The sequence below is a fragment of the Sminthopsis crassicaudata genome, chromosome 3 (assembly GCF_048593235.1).
Source record: "Sminthopsis crassicaudata isolate SCR6 chromosome 3, ASM4859323v1, whole genome shotgun sequence".
Taxonomy (NCBI): domain Eukaryota; kingdom Metazoa; phylum Chordata; class Mammalia; order Dasyuromorphia; family Dasyuridae; genus Sminthopsis; species Sminthopsis crassicaudata.
The window spans coordinates 186830829-186854981 of NC_133619.1; the positions used below are offsets into that span (position 1 = coordinate 186830829).

General features: G+C 34.5%; 1 protein-coding gene across 3 annotated transcripts in view; it reads right to left on the bottom strand.

Moving 5' to 3' along the window:
• The window catches only part of CNOT11 (CCR4-NOT transcription complex subunit 11), a 29953-nt gene extending 15168 nt beyond the window's left edge, over positions 1 to 14785 (bottom strand). The window contains exons 1-3 of one of the 3 annotated variants that reach the window (XM_074299762.1): positions 13828 to 14775; positions 9066 to 9230; positions 3290 to 3442 (exon numbers count right to left, since the gene is read on the bottom strand). In XM_074299762.1, the coding sequence (XP_074155863.1) occupies positions 3290 to 3442; positions 9066 to 9230; positions 13828 to 14344 (835 nt within the window). In that variant the 5' untranslated portion in view covers positions 14345 to 14775. Of the gene's footprint in view, positions 1 to 3289; positions 3443 to 9065; positions 9231 to 13827 lie in introns of all 3 variants that reach the window. The other 2 variants (XM_074299764.1, XM_074299763.1) reach the window with 2 other exon arrangements.
• Between the last annotated feature and the right edge of the window lie 9368 nt (positions 14786 to 24153).

The window sequence follows — 24153 nt, forward strand, 5'->3', positions numbered from 1 at the left end:
AATAAATCTTCTGCAACCAGATCTGCATATTCTTTGGGATGTAAGCCATCTGGATCTAGAGACTTTAATTCATTTTTATTTCTTTTTAAAATCACGTTTCTTATATGCCTTTTCCACTTTGACAGAAAAGAGAGATGCAATAGAATAACTGATAAGTTTTCTTATGTGAGACATTAATACATCATTGGTGGAGTTGTGAATTTATCCAAACATCCTGGAGAGCAACTTGGAATTATTACTAAAGGGCTATCAAACTTTGATCCAACAGTATCTCTACTGGGTCTGTATCTCAAAGAGATTATGAAAAAGGGAAAAAGACACACATGTTCAAAAATGTTTATAGCAGCAATTTTTGTAGAGACAAGGACTGGAAACTGAGTGGATGCCCAGTAACTGGAAAATGGCTAAATAAGTTATAATATATAAATGTTATGGAATATTATTGTTCTAAGAAATGATCAGCATGATGATTTCAGAAAAGCCTGGAGGGACTTGCATGAATGAAATGAGTAGAATCAAAAGAATATTGTACATAGCAACAACAAGATTATGTGATGATCTGATGGCTGTGACTTTTTTCAGTAGTGAGATGATTCAGGCTAATTCCAATAGACTTATGATGGAAAGAGCCATCTATGTCTAGAAAGAGAACTGTGGGGACTGAATGTGGATCACTACACACACACACACACACACCACACACGACACCACACACACACACCACCACCATTTTTTTTTGTTACTTTTTGCTTGTTTTTTGTTTTCTTTCTCATTTTCCTCCCTTTTGATTTGTTTTGGTTTTGTGTGTGTGTGTGTGTGTGTGTGTGTGTAGCATTATAATAATGAAAAAATGTATAGAATTATATATGTTTAACATATATTGGATTGTTTGCTATTTAGGGGAGGAAGGTGAGAGAATGGAGAAAAAAACTTTGGTACATGGGGTTTTGCAGGGATGAATGTTAAAATCTATCTTTGCAAGTGTTTTTAAAATAAAAAGCTATTATTTAAAAAAAAATAAAAAATTCATTATAGATGCAAAAAAAAAAAAAAGGTTTTCTTGTAGACAGTTAATATCTGTAGCTAGTGCTCTTATTCATGGTCTGAACACAACTTTAAAACGGTAACAAAAAAACCCCACTCTTACTGTCTTTAACTTTGTTCCATTGGACTACTCATTCTGTATTTTACCTTTCCTGACACTATTCATATTAACTTAGGCTACTTTTCTGGATTCAAGTAATAAATAATCCTCTGTGATGTGCCTCTTTGTTCCTTAAACAATTTTTTTTTTTTAAATGGAGTTAACTGGACAGCAAATTGAAATTGCAATAGTACTTCAACATGCCTCCTATCCTTTTTTGACTCTTAAGATTATAAATTATATAATTAGAATTTCACTTTTTAAAAAGGCTCTAAATCTTTTTTTTTCTTTAGAATTTCTGGTCATGAAATCAGAGAGATCATGATATCTTTTTTCAGAACCTCCTGAAATGTACTTTCTGAAAGTCTAAGGCATATATCTGACAATCATGAGAGTTTGCCCAAGGAAGGAAGTGGGAATTTCCTAATGTCATTCTCCCATTGAAAATGTGTTAAAACTTTGAAAATATGACTATTGTTGTTTTGTGGTTAATTAAGTATAAGGAAATTAAATTCATTTACTTCAACAGACATTTTAATCACTATGAATGACAAAACTATGACTTGTGAACAATTCACCATTCAAGAAATTTGTTAATACATTAACTATTATCACATCATGTGAGAAAACTATTTACTCTCTTCCATGGCTATGATTATACCTTTAACCCCAATCAGAAAATGGATGTTGAGGGTCACAAATGGGAAGGAATATGATTTGTGAACTAATCACCACAAATGTATATTACAACTAAAAAGATTATCCAAACTACCACACTTTTTTTTTTTCTAATAGTGCTAAGCACCTTCAAAACAAAACCCAGCATTTTAAAGAGTCTCTTTCTACCAAAGAATAAAAACAAAACAAAACTTAAGATTTTCCACCTTTTTTAAGTTAAAAAAAAAAAAAAATGGATTTAACTATAACATAGTTTAACTGAAAGAAACCCTGACACAGCAGAATCCCAGAATTGTTTCACACCAACACCAGGTGGTGTTTGAGCTCAGATAAATAAATACAGTACCCAAGTTCTGGTCATGAAGTCTTCCTCTGAATAGGACTTGTCATACTGTGGCTCACTATTTAGCTACTAGTATTATGTTCTGAGATTTACCCACACTAAAGCAGGTCTTTGACTAGAGATGGACCTATGTCTAGTTTCCCTCCTCCAATTTCTATAAAGATTTTTGCTTTATGACTACTACTGTTATCTTCTTGGTTTTACTTAAAAAAAAAAATTCAGAATTAACTATAGTTTTAAAAACCCGTGAGCTCTTTGGTATACATAGAATTAACAGTGGTTGTAAAATTTTTGTGAGTGTGGTCATTTGTTTTCAGGGTTGATGATACTACCTTTCTTTACTAGTACCTGTAGTTATTAACAGTCATTATTCATTAGATCTTGTCATTCAACCAATTCTGAATCCATTTAATCTTATCATCTAACTCATATCTAGCTAGCTAACAAGAATGAAAATATTGTCAAATCTTGCTGAAATTAATTTCTGATTTACTGATCATGCATGTATAGAAATCCTCTCAAAATAAAAATGAAGTTAGTTTGGAACAACCCATTATTGAAAAATCTATGCTGGTTCATAGGAAGCTAAGTTGATGAATTCTCTGATATGTTCCAGAATTTTGCAAAGAATTTAATATGCCTTCACATGCTTATACATTGTGGGAAAAAAAAAAAAAAAAAGAAACCATAACAGGATGAGAAGAAAATGCAATGTATCAAAAAGTGTAAGGAGAACTAACTATAATGCCAACATAAATCTCAAACCAAGATTAACTATATGAATAAACATTTAAGAAACACTATATTTCAGCCTTGGCTATAATTAAAGCTGTGACTACTTATTAAAAGTTTAGATACATCTTGTATAACAATTACAGGCATATGATAAATTGTATAAAGTCCTTGTAGGCAAATACTTAATAATAATAATAACGGTACACCTGGGTTTATAAAACACTTATATAATTGATTGTATATATACATATATTTTTATATGATTGCTATAACAGCAGAGCAACTATATTCTCAAATTGCAGCTATTAAAACATGTAAAGAAACACTGACATTTATATAACAGCACAACAAAACTAACAAAATGAATATAATTTAATTTATATACATACTTTCAATAGGTGGCTTTGGTCCACTGACTAAAGCTTCTGTGATCTGTGAGGCAACAGAACTATCAAAACCAGAATTTGAAGAATCTGGATCTGGGTCACTGAGAATGCTAGGGAAGCTAGCCTTGCTTTGTGTTGGTAATTCAGACTGCCGTTCTAGGGGGAAAAAAATGAGGCCTTTAAAATAACATAAAGTTTACAGTTTATAATAATTGACAGGGCTGTCAGAGCACAATCTAAATCTGAGTAGGCAGAAATGAAACATTTATAGCCTTCCAAGGAAATGATGTTCCTCCTAGTGTACTGGCAAACAGGGACAATGCTGTCCTAAAACAATTCTTAGTGACAAAATAAGAGGAAAGAAAAAACAAGTTAGCAAATCATGGACTAATTAAGTAGATAACAGGTATTTGACAATAATTTCTAACAAAATCCAACCCATAAAATGAATATGGTTAGTGTCATGAGGAAAAAGGTTTATCCTTCTGGGAGTACTAGAACTTTTTATTTCTTCCAGTTTTTATGGAAAGAATTAAGAACACATGCATTGCACGATTCAAAAATAAAAGCAAATTGTATGTCAAATTTTTTGCCTACCAGCCTGGAAAATGTTGCTTGAAGCTAATCAATCCCACTGCAATACATCTGAATTTTAGAACTCCAGAGAGATGTTTTGTGTAGCTAGTTCCAAAGCAGACAGCTGCACTTTTTTGCACTTGTGAAAAAGAATGGATTGGGAAATCTTCAGTCTAGGTAAAGGAAGACTACAAGCTCAGTTACAGTTCCTTGTCAAATTTCTCAATCTTTATTTAATTTTTAAATCATAAGATAATAGAAACTGTTTGGGATTTAATTTAATTTCCAGTCTACTGAACACTAATCATGAAAGACATTTATGAAGTGTAAGAACCCTGAGATAATTCACATTCTGATGTATTAATGTTCTTTTAATAGCTTCATTAAAGCAATACAAAAAAAAAAAAAAAAAATCAAAAAACAAAAACAAAAAAACCCCAAAAAAACACCATACATAATTCCCTTTCCACAAAGTCTGTGTATATGTCAATATGCTGCTATGTGAATACACTAACTCACTCAGTCTCAAACTGTTCACAGAATCATTCTCCTATAAGGATTAAAGGTATGTCTTCAGAAGACATTTAATGTAGCATCCAAAATCAAAATAAAGTCAAAAAAATTATAGAAAAGACTTTATTGAAGTGCTGATTCCTAAAGCATACTTATCAAAGCAAATGAACAAAAATATTAAAAGCAACAATATATTTAAAGATTATCAAAACTGTTTTACTGCAATATTGTATTAGTTTATTGGTAATTTGTCCTGTTGGGGTTGTTTGGTTGTTTCTAATTCTTCATGACTTCATTTGTAGTTTTCCTGGCAAAGATAATGGAATATCTTCCATATTCATTTTCTTCTTCAATTCATTTCACAGATGAGGAAAATGAGGCAAACAGGGTTAAGGGACTTTCCCAGAGTCTTTTTTGTGGTTTTTGTTTACTAAATGTGGAAAAATGTTTGATTTTATTGTATGTATATTGCCTATATCAGATTGATTGCTGTCTTGGAGAGACATGAAGGGGTGAAAGGAAGAAAAAAAAGAAATCAAAATCTTAGAAAAGTAAATGTCAGAAACTAATAAATTCAAATAAACAAGGACTCTGCTGATAGATGAGTTATGATTAGAGCAGGGCATTTGATCATAAGGAACAGCTTAAGAGGGAGAAAGCATGCTCAAGGGAGAACTGATTGTGTTCCCTCCCCTTCCCCAGTATCACTCTTTTTGGTGTATTAACAGCAACACAAGATAAGAATGTTTTTCTTTCCTCCTATTTATCTTCTCTTTATCCAAAATATTTAGGCATTTCCTCCTTCATCTTAAAGTGTCCTAGATTTCATCTTTTTCAGCCTCAACTTATCCAGTATTTTGATATAATTGACTACTTCTATTAGTGAAAGCCCTCTTCCCTCAAATCAATTTATCTGCCATTACTGGGGAACAAGTTATTCTTGTAAGTGAAATTTCCAACAATACATTAGAAAAACTAAACAAACAAGTGAAAATGGTATGATTCAACTTGCATTCAGACTCCAGTTCTTTCTCTGGATGTGGATAGCATTTTCCATCAGGAGTTTTTTGATACTGTCTTAGAAAATTGTATTGCTGAGAAGAGCAAAGTCTATCAAAGCTAGTCATTTGCACAATGGTGCTGTTACTGTTTATAATGTTCTCCTAATTCTGTTCCCTTCACTCAGCATCAATTCATGTAAGTTTTTCCCCAGATTTATGTGAAATTTAGTTGCTCAGTATTTCCTATAGAACAACAGAATTCCATCACATTCATATGCCATAATTTGTTCAGCCATTCCCCAAATGATTCATCCCCCCCAATTTCCAATACTTTGCCTCCACAAAAAGAGCTCCTATAAATTTTTGTACATGTGGGTCCTTTTCCCTTTTTAATGATCTCTTTAGGACATAGACTTAGGACTGATATTGCTGAATCAATGCCTTTTTAACATAGTTCCAAATTGCTCTGCAGAATAGCTGGATCAGTTAACTGCACCAACAATACATTAGTGTTCTAATGTTCCACCTCCTCTCCAACATTTATCATTTTTCTTTCCTATCATCTTAAGCAATCTGATAGCTATGAGGTGGTGCCTCAGAATTATCTTAATTTTAAATTCTCTAATCAGTGGTGATTTAGAATACTTTTTCATATGCCTATAGATGATTTTATTTTCTTCATCTGAAAACTGCCTATTCATATCCTTTGTCTATCAGTTGGGGACTGACTTGTATTCCTATAAATCCAATTTTCTATGTATTTTAGAAGTAAGGCCTTTATCAGAAATACTGGCTATAAAAATTGTTCCCCAGCTTTCTGCTTCCTTTCCAATCTTGGTTGCATTAGCTTTATTTGTGTAAAAACTTTTAAAAATTTTAACATAATTAAATGTAGTAATCGTGTTGCACTTTATGTCTATCTTTGGTTTGGTCACAAATTTCCCCCCTTTCCATAGATCTGACAAGTAAACTATTCCTTGCTCACCTAATTTACTTATGCTATCAACTTTTATGGCTTAGATTATGTACCCATTATGACCTTATCTTGGTATAAGGAGTGAGATGTGGTTCTATATCTACTTTTTGTCATACTATATATTACTATAGTCATTAACTATTGTATCTTCTGTACCTGATTCCATTGATCCATTATTCTATTTCTTAACCAGTATCAACTAGTTTTCATATTTGCCACTTTATAATATAGTTTTAGATTTGGTATGGCTAGGCCCTCTTCCTTTGCATTTTTTTTTCATTGTGTTCTTTGATACTCTTGATCTTTTGTTTTTACAGTTGAATTATTATTTTTTCTAGCTCTAAAAAGTATTACTTTGACAGTTTGATTGGTATAGCACAGAACAAGTATAATTTAGGTAGAATTGCCATTTTTATTATATTAGCTCAGCCTATCCAAAAGCAATTGGTAATTTTCCAATTGTTTAGATCCGACTTTTTTGTGTGAAAAGTATTACGTAACTGTATTCATGTAGTTTCTGGGTTTGTCTTAGCAGGTAGACAACTCAAATATTTTATTTTGTCTACAGTCATTTTAAATGGAATATCTCTATTGGTGCTGGACTTTGTTAGTAACATGCAGAAATGCTGATGATATGTGGGGGTTTATTTTATATCTGCAATTTTGCTAAAGTTGTTAACATTTCAAATGGATTTTTGGTTGATTCTTTAGAGTTCTCTCAATATATCATCATGTCATCTGCAAAGAGTGATAGCTTTATTTCTTCATTATCTAATTCTAACTCCTGCAATTTCTTTTTTCTTCTTTTACTGCTAAAGCTAACATTTCTAGTACAATATTGAATAATAGTGATGATAATGGGCATCCTTGCTTCACCCTTGATCTTACTGAGAAGGCTTCTACATATAATATTTGATGGTTTTAGACAGATACTGCTTATCATTTTAAGGAAAATTGTGGTTATCCCTATGTTCTCTTGTATTTTTAATAGGAATGGTTGCTTTATTTTGTCAAAGGCTTTTTCTGCATCTATTGAGATAATCATGATTTGTTAGTTTGTTACTGATATGGTCAATGATGCCAATAATTTTCCTAAATATTGAACCAGTCCTGCATTCCTAGTATAAATTCCACTTGGTCATAGTATATATTATGCTGGTAATAAACTGCTCTAATTTCTTTTCTAATGTTAATTAAAAATTTTTACAACAATATTCATTAGAGAGATTGGTCTGTAATTTTATTTTCTCTATTTTGGCCCTCCCAAACTTAGTTCTCAGCACCATATTGCAGGACTCGCTCTTCATCTATTTTTCCAAATTAATTATTTTTTAAAGTTTTGGTAGAATTCACATGCAAATGCAGCTGGCCCTGGAGATTTTTTCCTAGGGAAAGTATCAAATACTGTATTGCAATGTTCATAATTATCTGCAAAAAGTCTTACAAGAAATTAATTGCAGTTTTTGATAGAGAACAACATGGGAGAGAAATCTACAAACTCCCCTGTTCCAATCAGCAGTTAAAATTATCTTCCCCAAAACAATTATGACTATGGCATCTCCTGCTGAAGTATTTTCAGTGACCTAACTTACACTAGAGTAAACACAGATTTCTTAGCTTGGCAATTATGTATCTTCTTAGTCCATGCCTTACTTTTTTGACATGTCAAACACGCTGAAATGTAAAGTGTGAAGGGAAGCAAACTGGTCAACTGAAAATTGGCATTGCTTCTCCAGTATACCATGCCTGTGACAGATTCCTTATCCCTCTCTCTTAAATCCCTTACTATCTTTCAGGTGCCACTTTCTTGATGATGCCTTTTCTTATTCCTGTTTTCTCCTTATCACCCTAATTCCCTTTTTCTCAAATGATCTCATCTTAATTAACAGTGCCAATGTTTTAACATATGCCTTTCTTTCTTTTTTTTTTCCTCTGAAGCTGGGGTTAAATGACTTGCCCAGGGTCACACAGTTAGGAAGTGTTAAGTGTCTGAGACCAGATTTGAACTCGGGTCCTCCTGAATTCAGGGCTGGTGATCTATCCACTGCGCCACCTAGCTATCCCTACATATGCCTTTCAACAAGTACTTTTCTTAATTCTATGGATGTATTGTCAACACCTAGCATAGTGCCCTCAGAAACAGTAGGTGTTTAATAAATATTTGTTGAGTTGAAGTAACTGCCATTTATAGTGTATTTCACATAACTGGCTAGTGATTAGATTTTCATTATTACAAACTCTGCTTACCAATTTAAGATTTTTAAAGCACTTTCTTGTACGTCACCTAAAGAAATATTATTTTTATGACAATTACTGACTTCATTAAAGATATCAATTAATCTGTTTTAAAGAGAAAAGAATTTTCTGCATTAGGAAATAAAGGAGAGATTTAAGTGTATATGTTTAATGCAAAATAACATGTTATGAGAATAAGAAGTTATTACCTTATAATTGAAGAATGTTCCTATTAGCAAAGAAAGCCTTTAAATAACATCCAGTATTCCTCTGAGGCAATCAAGAAAACAAATGATTTAGTCAAATTGTAAAGTGGATTCATTCGATATACTGTTAAGATGGAAAAACTTGAAAAAAATCAAAAGGATAGGTTTTGTGCTCCAAGTACACATTTACCTTGATCTTTGCTTTAAGGACAATATATAAATTCATCTTTTCAAGATTCAAAGAAGTAATTATATACTGTTTGTTTTCTTACCAGCTAATGCTAGCTGAAGCCCACTGATATCCACTGACTGGGCCATGTTTCCTACATCCATTAAGGCAATCTGTCGAGGTGTCTTTTTGAAGAGTTCTCTTGGTGGGGCCAGCATTAGCTGGGAAAGAAAAAACTTTTCTGGTGGAGTTATAGGAGGCAAAAATCCTGGGGGGGAAAAAAAAAGACTTCAATAAAATTGCTAGGAAAAAACTCAAGTCTTTCAAAATTACTGACATACTCAAACATTTGGTAAAATGCTTAACATGTGTAAGATAAGGCTATAATTAACAGGAATATAAATATAAATGAAAAAAAAAAGATTACTCTTGAAGGGCTTACAATCCAATGAGATGACATGTACATATATATCTGAAATGGATAAAATACAAAAGGAAAGTCCAGGTAAAGTGCTATGAAAAATTTAAGGAGAAAGAAGTCATTTTCAGTTGGAGTATGGGAAATGGGACTTTGAGGAAGGCTTGAAAGGAAGTTCCCTTAAACCTTTAAGAATGGCAGAATATTTGACAGAGGAAGTAGAGATGGAGATAGGAAAAAGCAGAAAAAGAATGGGGAGAAATAAGTAGATAAGGCTACAAAAGCAGGATAGAGCCAAATTGTGGAGAGTTGTGAATAAAGGTTGTAATATACTTTATCTGGCTAATCAAAGAAAGTCACTGATGTTTTTAAGCAAAAAAAGGTGATATAGTCAGAAGGGGTATGTATTAGGAAAATTACAAAGGGAACACTATAAAGGACAGATTGTAGAAGGAATATCCTTAAGGTCAGACATCAAGGAAACCCACCACCTTCAAAGTTTGTTCTCAATTCAAAATTTAAAAAAAAATCAATCCATGTTCTCATCTATCCTTGCACATCCTGTCAATGTCTTGTCTTCCTTTAAAAATCTTAATGTTGAATTTAGGAACACAAATATTACTTCAGTTTCAATTGCAGGGTATATGTTTCTATTAAGACTAGTGAAATAATTGTGTAGTTGATTGAAGTCCTCTGTCAGGGAAAAAAAAAAAAGTGAAAGAAGGAGGAGGGCTACATACTGTGAGAGCAATATTGGAATTTCACTAACCATAGCTCAAGAACAATAGGCAGATCACTGGCACCCTATGAAAGATTCCAAAAAACAAACGGTGAGTTGACCATACTGGTGCCATGATTTCTGAGAAGGAATGAAAGAAGAAGGGAATCTAACATATAAAAAGATGTCATATTATTTGCTGTCCCATCAAATTAATAATCAAATATTTATTAAATGTCTCCTAATAAGTATATAGCACTTTAAGTTTTCAAAGTCCTTTGTACAGATGTTTGATTCCCACAACAAAACTGTGATGTCACAGGTATATCACTCCCATTTTTACAAATTTAGAACCTTAGGGTTCAGTAAGATGAACTGACTTGGATATATAGTTCAAAGTGTCAGAGAAAGAATGTGAATCGAAATCCTAGTGACTTCAAATCCAGTACTCATTCTATTAAATGCAATGCCTTTGATAATTCACATAGGCTGGAGGGAAAAGGCATGACTCCTACCAGCTCTCCTACAAGAGGATATTCTATTGGATCTATGGGCTTTTAATCCCACAAAAGTAATCTGTGAACTACAATTAGATCAATAAAGTTCATAGATATCAAAGTCCTCCAAATCTTAATAAACAAGAGGCTGAGATTTTAAACTTCTTTTATAAAAGAACAAAACTGAACCTAGTTCCAGGTCATCAATCCCTACCTTTGCTGCATAGCTGTTCATTTTATATGTGGCATGCAGTAATCTATATTAGAAAAAAATACATGGCTGTGACTTTGAGTATGATCCCTACTTTCTCACAATGTTTAAAATGAATGAAGATTTAAGACTACATATAATGAAGGCGATTTAAAAATTTTATGTCAAGTCATAAAACTTAACTCTTATAAAGAACTTGAGGTCTTAATATTTAGGGTTGGAAAGTATCTCAGAGGTTTCTTAGTCCAAATCATTTTGAAAAGTATTTGAAAATTGAGGTCCAAAGTAATGAAGCAAGTTGCTCAAAGGTACCAATACAGTTGATAATTAACAGAGCTTACATTAGAATACCAATCTCCTAATTCCTGATCAAGGACTACTTCCACTAGGACATACAACTAGAAAAGTATACTTTTAAACAAAATTTCCTAAAATTCTCTAATCTCTGCTTATCCACTCATCTGTTAGGATAGAGCCAATTTGTTTCAGACTAAGCCAAATAAAAGTTACTCTTCTTCATTTCAATCTTAACAAATTGGCTATATTATAGCCAGTAAAGTGAAATTCCTAAAATACAAGCCTACAATGTCACTCCTTGCCTCAAAAAGCTCTAGTGGCCATTACTTGTATGTACCCTACTGTTTCTAACCTAAAATAAAAACTATTCCCTTTGATACTTAAGTCCTTCTGCAGCTAGCTTTGCAGATATTGTACATTACTCCTTTTTATGCATTAATGTTCCAGTAATACTGATCTCCTTACCCTTACTGGTCTTTATACCCAAACCATCTGTCAATAGGTTTGGAATCCACCCTCCTCATTTCAATTCTTCTGTAAGAATCTCTAGTTCAGTTAAAGTGCTACTTTCCATAAGAAGCCTTTCTTGATCCTTCTGGGTACTAGTATTTACTTTTTAAAAAATTACTTTATGTAACCTTTGAATTTAATAATATTTACACTTGTTAATTTTCTAAACAGAATACAAGTACTCAGAAAGTAGTATTTAATTTTTTATCTTTGGATTCTCAGTGTCAAGCATAGTAACTGAGAGTTAATCAATTCTTATAGATAATTAACAAATAATAAGGTTTATAATAAATGCTTATTGACAAATCCTAAAATTATAAAGCAGTGTTTTCTCAGGGACGAATTTTCTTTGAAGATGAATCTTCAGTTAGAACATTCAGGTGAACCAACAAATTCACTTCAACAAGCAGGTATTAAGTGGTCACCACTGGGCAAAACAGAATCAGGAGACTAGAATTGGATATAGAAATCTGAAAGTGTCTGGGGCACCAGCCCTTTAGTCGGGAGGACCTGAGTTCAAATCTCACCACAGACACTTAAACACTTCCTAGCTGTATGACTCTGGGAAAGTCACTTAATCCCAATTGCCTCAGGGGGAAAAAAGTGAAAGTCATCTGAACAGAGATAATGTTTAAGGTGGATGGGGTCTCCTAAAATCACAAAGAGTACACAAAGAGACAGAAGAAAAGAGACTCCAAGGCAGAGCCTTTGAAGAAAATAAACAGGGAAAAAAAAAAAAAAAAAACAATGGTTGCTGAGTTTTGACAACTCAGCAAAAGATTGAAAAATTAATCCAAAACATCATACTGGAGGAAAATGCTTTAAAGCAGTGATAGCTTTTACTTTTTCTATTTTTGCAGCTACTTTAACATTTCATCCCTTTATGTTTTACATGATTGCACATGTATAAATAATCTCTATAAGATTGCTCAGTGTCTCAGGGAAGGAGAGGAGAAAAAGATAGAATTTGGAACTCAAAAACTTTAAAAAAATCCAAATATTAAAAATTGTTTTTCATGTAATTAGGAAAGATATTATTTTTAAAAATTTCATCCCTTCCCTATCCCCACTCCATCCACCAAAAAAAAAATTAATTTAAAAAATACTAAATGAGATTGATGAAATATAAAGACCTTATTTTTATTCTCCTCAAATGTCTTACATCTATTCCAGACTCCAGAAAGGAAAACCAGCTTTGAGTTCTTGTTTTTCATAGTTTTTAATGACTACAGTTCTCAAATTAAGTCTCAATTCCCATTTTAAATACAACTCAAAATTTGGGAACATAAATAAGGAAATAAGGGCTTCAAATATTTGAGTCTGGAACAAGAATCCACTTTTGGCTTCATGTTAAGATATGGGAGGAAAAATGTCTTTGAAAAGATTGTTGAAAGATTTTAGTCTTATTTTTCAAACTATATTCCCACTCTTGATACTTAGAAGATGTGGGAAAATGCCAAATCATGATAATGCTTATCATGTTTTATTAAACTGAAATTCAATCCTCCAGGCATAGATCCACCTTCAAGATTATCTTGAGACATCTCTGCAAAGAATAGGTCATTTCTAAGTTGATTTTTATGGAAGAGGGGAGAAAAGGGGAAGAAACTCCTCCAAAAGAAGGATGTCATCAGAGTCTTAATGCAAAATCATAAAAAAGAGAGAAACAGAAGTAGGGCAGACCCCTACCAAACTATTGCTAGTGAAAACATGTGGCCTCTAAATCATGTCTTCCCTCACAAATAGATAAGTAGCGCCCCATGTACATGATAATAAAAAAAGGGCATTTTTATGGAGTGAAGAGCTATATTTGAGACTTGAAACTACTTTGTGGTCACAGAGACAGAGGTTCTTAAACTGGAATCTGAACTTTTGATAATTGTATTTCAATATAATTGATTTCCTTTGTAATCTTAGATATTTTAATTTGTACATTTAAAAGCATCCTTCTTGATAAGAGGTCCACAAACTTCACGAGTCTGGCTAAAGATTTACGTCATACAAAAAAGGTAGAAGGCCTGTGATGTAAGACAACCTCCTCATTTGTTCAGCTGAGGAAAGAGACCCAATGGAGATAAAATGACAGATTCAAAGTCACTCATGGAATAGAGCCAAGATTAAAATCAAAGAGCCTAGAAATCCAGATCAGTCTCTCCCTCTGGCAGTGCTTCAGAGCGGTGGGGGAGGAGGTGGGAAGCTGGTGGAGCTCCGTACCTGAGAGCGGGGGCCGGTCGGGCTCCTGGCCGCCTCGGCCAGGGGACGCTGGGTTGAGTAGATGGGCGAAGCTGGCTGCAAAGGGGTTGGCTGCCAGGGGCTCGGTGCGGTACATCTCCCAGAGCAGATAGAGCGCGGTGAGGCGCTGCGCTGCGCTGGGCAGCAGGTCTGGCTGCTGAAGCAGCATCACCAGCACCGAGCCTAGGCGAAAATGATCCGCCTTGCTGAAGTAGTGATGAAAGGCACTCGACAGGCCCTCGAAAGTACTGCCGCCCCCGGCCTCCTCGGAGATGATCCCCAACAGGCTGGAGAGTTCTTTCGGAGAAAGACTCATCCTGCCCCCGGGGCCGCCGCTGTTGCTGTTACCAGCGCCGCCTGGACCGAGGCCCCCGACCCCGCCACAAGAGCTCCCGGGGCCTCCGGACCCGGGACCCGCCGCCGCTGCCTCCTCGCCCCCCCGCGACTCCGAGGCGGCCAGGAGACTGCAGGGCGCCGGGCTCCCCCCGCCGCCGGGCATCAACCCCCCCGCCGCCTCCTCTAGCCCCGCGTCCTGGTCCCGGTCCCGGTCCCGGTCCCGGCCCCGGCCTGGCCTAAACGCCCGGATCCGTCGCCTCCGCCGCTTCCGCCCGGCGCCACCACCGCCACTGACGCCCAAACTCCCGCTCCAGCTATCACGGCCACGGCCTTCCTGCCGCTTCTAGCTGTCGTAAAGACCCGCCGTTAGACGACAGTATCGTAAAGCACAACTCATAGCGTTGGGAAGAGGAAGGAGACAGATCCTAGAATCAAGGATATTAAGTGGCGGAGCAGGGAGGAGAAGCCAGAAAGAAAATTATATAATGAAAGAGGCGTGGTCAGAGGGAAGGAATGGAACCGAGAGAAGGCTAATTGGGAAGAGAAAAAGTAGAAAACGGGGCGGGGCCTGAAAGAAAAGGCGAAGGGTCTAGGAAGAGAGTGAAGAAGCTAGACTAAATAAAAAAAGGAAAGGGGGTTCTGATCCTGAGGGAGGGGTCTGGGGAAGAGGCGGGGCAAGTAGAGACAGGTGGTACGGCTACTCCATTCTGGGGAGAGCAGCTACTCAATAGCAGGAGCAGGAGAGCAGCAGTGGAGCGTCTCCGTAGGCTGGAAGAATGATTTGTCACTTTTTCGTCTTCAGTCCATTCAGCCGTGTCCTACTCTTCCCTAGCTCAGTTTATAGATGAGGAATCTGAGGCAATAAGGATGAAATTGCCCAGGTTTATTCGGTTAGTAAGCGTCAGAATCCAGCTGGAACTCTAGAAGGTGAATCTTTCTGACTGGAGGTCGGACGCCATCTGCGCAGAGGACTTTTTGGAAACTTCCTATTTATTAGATAAGATCACAGATTGTTTCCTAGGAGTGAACGAGGTTTGAACATCTCCTTTGTAGTAACCGGTATCTCCTTTTAGCACTCTTTCTTTATCGTGGTTTAATATATCACCTTTTGTCAGTTGCATCCTCCCTGGTGACAGTTTTCCCTTAAGTCAGTCTCATCTCTGGCTTATTGTTGGCATCTTCTGGACTCTCTTTCCCTGCCTGTCCTTCCTGAATGTGAATCCTTTAACACCCAACTTAGACTACAAGAGAAAAACTTATTTTAGAATGGCACTTCAAGGTCAGGTCTTTCCTGAGATTTAACCACATCCCCTCAAGTTAATATTAAGAGTTCGGCCAGTTTAAGACTCGGAAACATTACTGTCATTATTAATTTTATTCTTGGATGTGCTAATAGTTATAGTAAATATGGGAAGTCACCTCCCCTTTCCCAAGCCAGATGACTTCTAAAGTTACTTCTAGCCCTAAAGATGTGGAAACATGGAAAAGTATAAAGAAAACTGCCTTTCAATATGGAAATATGTTTTAAAGGATTTAACCTATATTGGATTGCTAGCTGTTTTGGGGAAGCAGGAAAGGGAGAGAAAGGGAGGAATTTGGAAGGCAAAAGTTTTACAGAAATAAGAGTTAAAGGCTATACTTAAATACTTAAAAATATTTAAAAAAGAAGAAAATACTAGATGCTATGAGGAATGAGATTCAAGGCTTTTAGAGAAGCACAGAAGAAAAAAAAAATCAAGCTTAAGAGAAATTTCATGAATTTCCCTACAAAGGAGAGAAAAGGACAACCAGCAATCAGAAGCGGCAAGTTACCCCTTTACTATGTGTTTTCCAAACTTGAATTCTCTTTCCACCAGACTCTAAATTCCAAAAAGTCCTAGAATGACAGCAGATATTTTGCATTTATTCTAGCTTTCTGTGCAGTTATGTTCACTTGTAAGGAAACATTCTCTGCTTATAAAGTTTTTGCCTAGCTTTAGAGGAAGGCAAGATCTACAACTCCCATTGATTTACATTGAGGCTGAGGAATCATTGGGCCCTATGAGTCTGATACTAGATATCCAAAGACAGGCTTTCAAAACAGTTTGGGAAAGCGTTTAGAAAGATTCCTATATGATGTGCTGAAATAAAAGAATGTCTTCATCACCTTCAAACATTCATTCATAAAGCAATTTTTGCTGTAATCCCTATGCTTAAATATTGATTGCTTAGGATTCAGTTCTCTTATATTGACTGTGGTCATTAAAAAAAAAAAAAAAAAAAAAAAAAGCTAAGATATCCAAATTTGATGATTCAAAATTCTTTCCACAAGAGAACAGAAACAAATAGAAAGACTAAGTATTCTTTCAAAGAGTATATTCCAGACAGAATAAGGCAAAAATCATTGAATGTAAGATAGCATTTACAGTGACTGAGAAAAACTTCCTGATGTTTCAGAATAGTGTTAGGTGCAAGAATGGTAGGAGACCTGTATCCTGTATCAATTGGTTATAGTGAAACAAGAAATACCTATCACTGCTACAAGAAGAAATCTTAAAAGATAAATCATTGAAGGGGAAAGATTATATTTCCTCAAGACTTGTTTTATTTCATTGGATTCAATATAGACTATAGAATGTCTAGTCTTTGGGTTCTGTGAAAAATTTTCCCCTCAATTGGTTGGAAGGATTTTCTTTTGAAAAACAGTTAATGAAAAAGTATTTGAACCAAGAAAATCAGTTTTGGCTTTAAAGATTTGATTCAATGAGAATTACGGTAAGCATTTAGGAAGTCAATGACTTCCCTGAATGACAATAGATGTTCTAGTTTTCTGTGCAGTTGTTATACTTCTAAAAAATATTCTCCCATCCTACTATATGTTGTTTACAGGAAACACACCTGAAACAGGGTGAGACATTCAAACTAAAAGTAAAAGGGTGGAGCAGAATCTATTATGCTTCAGGCAAAACCAAAAAAGCAGGAGTAGCCATCCTCAATCAAGCAAAAACAAAAATTGATCTAATTAAAAGAGATAAGGAAGGGCATTATATCCTGCTAAAGGGCAGCATCAATAATGAAGCAGTATCAATATTAAACATATATGCACCAAGTGGTGCAGCATCTAAATTCTTAAAAGAGAAATTAAGAGAGCTGCAAGAGGAAATAGATAGCAAAACTATAATAGCGGGAGATCTCAACCTTGCACTCTCAGAATTAGATAAATCAAACCACAAAATAAATAAAGAAGTCAAAGAGGTAAATAGAATACTAGAAAAGTTTGATATGATAGATCTTTGGCGAAAGCTAAATGGAGACAGAAAGGAATATACTTTCTTCTCAGCAGTTCATGGAACCTATACAAAAATTGATCATATACTAGGGCATAAAAACCTCAAAATCAAATGCAGTAAGGCAGAAATAGTAAATGCATCCTTTTCAGACCATAATGCAATCAAAATAACATTTAATAAAAATCCAGGGGAAAATAGACCAAAAAATAATTGGAAACTAAATAATCTTATACTAAAGAATGATTGGGTAAAACAGCAAATCATAGACATAATTAATAACTTCACCCAAGAAAATGACAATAATGAGACATCATACCAAAATGTGTGGGATACAGCCAAAGCAGTAATAAGGGGAAGTTTTATATCTCTACAGGCCTACTTGCATAAAATAGAGAAAGAGAGGGCCAACAAATGGGGCTTACAACTAAAATTGCTAGAAAAGGAACAAATTAAAAACCCCCAGACAAACACAAAACTTGAAATTCAAAAAATAAAAGGTGAGATTAATAAAATTGAAAGTAAAAAAACTATTGAATTAATAAAACTAAGAGTTGGTTTTATGAAAAAACCAACAAAATAGACAAACCCTTAGTAAACCTGATTAAAAAAAGGAAAGAGAAAAAGCAAATTGATAGTCTTGAAAATGAAAAGGGTGAACTCACCACTAATGAAGAGGAAATTAGAACAATAGTTAGGAGCTACTTTGCTCAACTTTATTCCGATAAATTCGATAACTTAAATGCAATGGAAGAATACCTTCAAAAATATAGCTTGCCCAGATTAACAGAGGAAGAAGTAAGTAGTCTAAATAGTCCCATCTCAGAAAAAGAAATAGACCAAGCTATTAACCAACTTCCTAAGAAAAAGTCCCCAGGACCAGATGGATTTACAGGTGAATTCTACCAAACATTTAAAGAACAACTAACTCCAATGCTATGTAAACTATTTGAAAAAATAGGGATTGAAGGAGTCCTACCAAATTCCTTCTATGACACAGACATGGTACTGATACCTAAACCAGGTAGATCGAAAACTGAGAAAGAAAACTATAGACCAATTTCCTTAATGAATATTGATGCTAAAATCTTAAATAAGATATTAGCAAATAGACTTCAGAAAATCATCCCCAGGATAATACACTATGACCAAGTGGGATTTATACCAGGAATGCAGGGCTGGTTTAATATTAGGAAAACTATTAGTATAATTGACCATATTAATAATCAAATTAATAAAAACCATATGATCATCTCAATAGATGCAGAAAAAGCATTTGATAAAATCCAACATCCATTCCTACTAAAAACGCTTGAGAGTATAGGAATAAATGGACTATTCCTTAAAATAATAAGGAGCATATATTTAAAACCTTCAGTAAACATCATATGTAATGGTGATAAACTAGAACCTTTCCCTATAAGATCAGGAGTGAAACAAGGTTGCCCACTATCACCATTACTATTCAATATAGTACTAGAAACTCTAGCCTCGGCAATAAGAGCCGAGAAAGAGATTCAAGGAATTAGAGTGGGAAATGAAGAAATCAAATTGTCACTTTTCGCAGATGACATGATGGTATACTTAGAGAACCCCAAAGACTCTGCTAAAAAGCTATTAGAAATAATTCAGAATTTTAGCAAAGTGGCAGGATACAAAATAAATCCACATAAATCCTCAGCATTTTTATACATTACCAACACAATCCAACAGCAAGAGATACAAAGAGAAATTCCATTCAAAATAACGGTCGATAGTATAAAATATTTGGGAATATATCTACCAAAGGAGAGTCAGGAATTATATGAGCAAAATTACAAAACACTTGCCACAAAAATAGTCAGATTTAAATAATTGGAAAGACATTCAGTGTTCTTGGATAGGCCGAGCGAATATAATAAAGATGACAATACTCCCCAAACTAATCTATTTATTTAGTGCTATACCAATCAGACTCCCAAGAAACTATTTTAATGACCTAGAAAAAATAACAACAAAATTCATATGGAAGAATAAAAGGTCGAGAATTGCAAGGGAACTAATGAAAAAAAAGTCAGAGGAAGGTGGTCTAAGTGTACCTGATTTAAAGGTATATTATAAAGTAACAGTCACCAAAACCATTTGGTATTGGCTAAGAAATAGACTAGTTGATCAGTGGCATAGGTTAGGTTCACAGGGCAAGATAGTGAATAAAAATAGCAATCTAGTGTTTGACAAACCCAAAGATCCCAAATTTTGGGATAAGAATTCATTATTTGACAAAAACTGCTGGGAAAACTCAAAATTAGTATGGCAGAAACTAGGCATGGACCCACATTTAACACCACATACTAAGATTAGATCAAAATGGGTCCAAGATTTAGGCATAAAGAACGAAATCATAAATAAATTGGAGGAACATGGGATGGTTTACCTCTCAGACTTGTGGAGGAGGAAGGAGTTTGTGTCCAAGGGAGAACTAGAGACCATTATTAATCACAAAATAGAACATTTTGATTACACCAAATTAAAAAGTTTCTGCACAAACAAAACTAATGCAAACAAGATTAGAAGGGAAGTAACAAATTGGGAAAAAATTTTTACAGTTAAAGGTTCTGATAAAGGCCTCATCTCCAAAATATACAGAGAATTGACTTTAATTTATAAGAAATCAAGCCATTCTCCAATTGATAAATGGTCAAAGGATATGAACAGACAATTTTCAGATAATGACATTAAAACTATTTCCACTCATATGAAAGAGTGTTCCAAATCACTATTGATCAGAGAAATGCAAATTAAGACAACTCTGAGGTATCATTACACACCTGTCAGATTGGCTAAGATGACAGGAACAAATAACGATGAATGTTGGAGGGGCTGTGGGAAAACTGGGACACTGATGCATTGTTGGTGGAGTTGTGAAAGAATCCAACCATTCTGGAGAGCAATCTGGAATTATGCCCAAAAAGTTATCAAAATGTGCATACCCTTTGACCCAGCCATACCTCTACTGGGCTTATACCCCAAGGAACTACTAAAGAAGGGAAAGGGACCTGTATGTGCCAAAATGTTTGTGGCAGCCCTTTTCATTGTGGCTAGAAGCTGGAAGATGAATGGATGTCTATCAATTGGAGAATGGTTGGGTAAACTATGGTATATGAATGTTATGGAATATTATTGTTCTATAAGAAATGACCAACAGGAGAAATACAGAGAGGCTTGGAGAGACTTACATCAATTGATGCTGAGTGAAACGAGCAGAACCAGAAGATCATTATACACTTCAACAATGATACTGTATGAGGATGTATGCTGATGGAAGTGGATTTCTTCAACATAGAGAAGAGCTAATCCAATTCCAATTGATTAATGATGTACAGAACCAGCTACATCCAGAAAAGGAACACTGGGAAATGAATGTAAACTGTTAGTTTTACCTTCTGAATCCAATTCTTCCTGTGCAACAAAAAATTCGGTTCTACACACATATATTGTATCTAGAATATACTGTAATATATTTAACATATATAAGACTGCTTGCCATCTGGGGGAGGGGGTTGGGGGAGGAAGGGAAAAAATCTGAAAAGAAGTAAGTGCAAGGGATAATGTAAAAAATTACCCATGCATATGTACTGTCAAAAAAAATGTTATAATTACAAAATAAAATAAAAATTAAAAAAAAAAAAAGGGAAAAAAATATTCTCCCATTCTAAAGCTTTTGCCTAGCTTTACAACTAGGCAAGATCCTCAGTTCCCATTGATTTATATAACTTCCCTGAATGAGAACAGATTCTTTCTGCTTCAAATGTGTTTCTTGTAAACAATATAGTGTAGAATTCCAGCTTTTAATCTATTCTGCTATCCAGTTCCATTTAATGAGTTCATCACATTCACATCGACAGTTAAAATTCTGTGTTTGTATCTTTCTGCTTCAAATTACTAAGTCTGAATTTCTTGCCATCCTATGTTTCCCAAGTTATACTTTTCTCTCTCCTTTCACCCTTTCCTTCATCTCCAGTTTTTGCTTCTGATCATCACTTCCACAAATCTGCCCTTTTATTCAGTCTTTCCCCTTTCTTATCTTTCCCTTTCCACTTCTGCCCTCCCTTCTATTTGCCTCTTCCTTCTTTTTCCCCTTTCCCCTCCTACTTCCCTATAGGATAAGACAAGTTTTTTCTATGAAGCTAAAATATATCCAATATTCTCTATTTAAGCCAAAGCTGATGAGAGTAAGATTCACACAATGGTTATCCTCCTCCCTTCTTTGCCTCAATTGGAATAGGCCTTTTGTATCTTTTTGTGTGATGTAATTTATCCCGTTTTACCTCCCCTTTTCTCTTCTTCCAATACAATCCCTTTTTCATCCCTAGACTCTCTTTTTTGGTTTAACCAAACACTTTATTAGAATTGGTGAAATAATGAGAATTTATTGAATAGCATGACATTAGCAGGGAAAGAAACTGAACACAATATGGATAAACATATCATTTGCATATATCATTTTTCAATTCAGTTACACTGAACAACTTTGCATTCCTTTCTTTGAATCTAATAAAAATAAACACTTGTACGAAAGGTAAAAGTTCTGAATTGAATGTGGACCATGGAGGTTTAGCTAATGGATGTTTCTAACAATGGATGCTATGATCAATTCCTATCCATAAAGTAAATATGGCCAATCTATGCAGCTTTCCACCAACAGTTGTAAAATATATGGTAAAAGGCACTTTTTCCTATGGGGAATGACAAAGGTTCCCAATTAATATTTGTTGTTCTGTATCTTGCTTTTCTATGAAGGTAGAACAAAGATCTCCATGGAGTACGTGTTTCTATAGGAATCAATGCATTGGCAAACAAATCCACAACCCATTGAATTTTTACTTGGTATTTCTTGGTCTTCTTTTCATCTTGGAATTCCCTTAGTGTTTTAGATCTGGTAAAACTAAGCCACTTACATTTGCATTTTTTCCCCATTAATTCCTTTGAAATTCTTGACCCTTTGTTCTTCCAGATTAATTTTGTTATTATTTTTTCTAGGTCTGTAAAATGATTTTTTGCGTGTTTGATTAGTATAAAACTAAATAAATTGATTAATTTAGGCAGTATTGTCATTTTTATTATATTTGATCAACTTATGCAAGACCATTTGATATTTTTTTCAATTTTAGATCTGACTTTATTTATGTAGAAAGTATTTTGTTATTGGGTTCATATATTTCCTGACTTTCCCCTTGACAGATAGATAAACAGTTATTTTAAACAGAATTCTCATTGTATCTCTTGTTGATAATGTATAAAAATGCTGATAATTTATGTGGATTTATTTTGTCTCTTGCAACTTTGCTAAAGTTGCAGATTGTTTTCTCATATCATCTGCAAAGAATGATAATTTGGTCTCTTCATTACCTACTCTACTTCCTTTAATCCTTTTTTTCTTCTCTTATTGCCGAAGCTAATATTTCTAATATGATATTGAACAGTAATGGTGATAGATGGCAACCTTGTTTCACTCCTGATTTTATTGGGAATTGTTCTAGTTTGTTCCCATTACATATGATGCTTGCTGATGGTTTTTAATAGATGCTACTGATTATTTTAAGGAAAAGTCCATTTATTTTTATACTTTATGGAATGGGTGTTGGATTTTGTCAAATGCTTTTTCTGCATCTATTAAGATAATCATATGCTTTTTGTTAGTTTTTACCTAAGTTTCAAGGGACCATTTCCATTGTAAAGTTTGTTTCTTTCACAGAATTCTTGTACCTCAGTTACTACATTGGGCTGATGCCACAAAAGAGCAGTCATCACTGCTTCATTACTGCATACAATATAATTCAGGTTATCTCTTTATTTGAATACTTTGTTTCCAACAAATCTATCCAATTCCAGCAAATAGCATGGAAAGTAAAGGTTCTGCATTGACTGTGAACCATGGATTTTGTAGCTAATGGATATTCATGACAGTATTTCCTGAGGACATTGCAATTAATTCTTCATAGAGTAAATATGGCCATTCTATGCAGCTTTTGATAAAGAAATATAATCTCTATGGTAAAAAATCTCTATGCAGAATGATAAAGATTCCAAATTAATATTTGTTGTTCTGTATCTTGCTATTCTATGAATGTGAAACAGAGATCTCCAAGAAGATGTTTCCTGAAGATTCAATGGACCATTTGCATTGCCAAGTTTCTTTCTTTCACAGAATTCATGTATTTCAGGTACTGCATTTTGCTGATGCCAGAAAGGAGCAGTTGTTTTTTTAGATTCATCAATCCATACAACAAAATCCATGTTTTCTCATTATTGGAATGCTTTGTTTTCAACAAATCTATCCAAATGGATCAAAATTCCAATCCCTTCCTTGAATCTCTTTTTTATTTAACAAATCATTTTATTAGAATTGGTGAAATAATGAAAATATATTGAATAGCATGACAAGAGCAGAGAAGGAAACTGCAAAAATATGGATAAATTACTGCATATATTATTTTTCAATATGGTTACACTGAAGCCTTTCAACTTTCCATTCCTCACTTTGAATCTAACGAAAATAAATGATTGCATGGAAGATAAAAGTTCTGCATTGAATGAGAACCACTATTATTATTCCAAGTGGATGCTGCAATCAATTCCTATCCATAGATTAAATATGGCCATATCAACAGATTAAATGTGGCCATTCTATACAGCTTTATATAAATACATTTAATCTCTTTGGTAA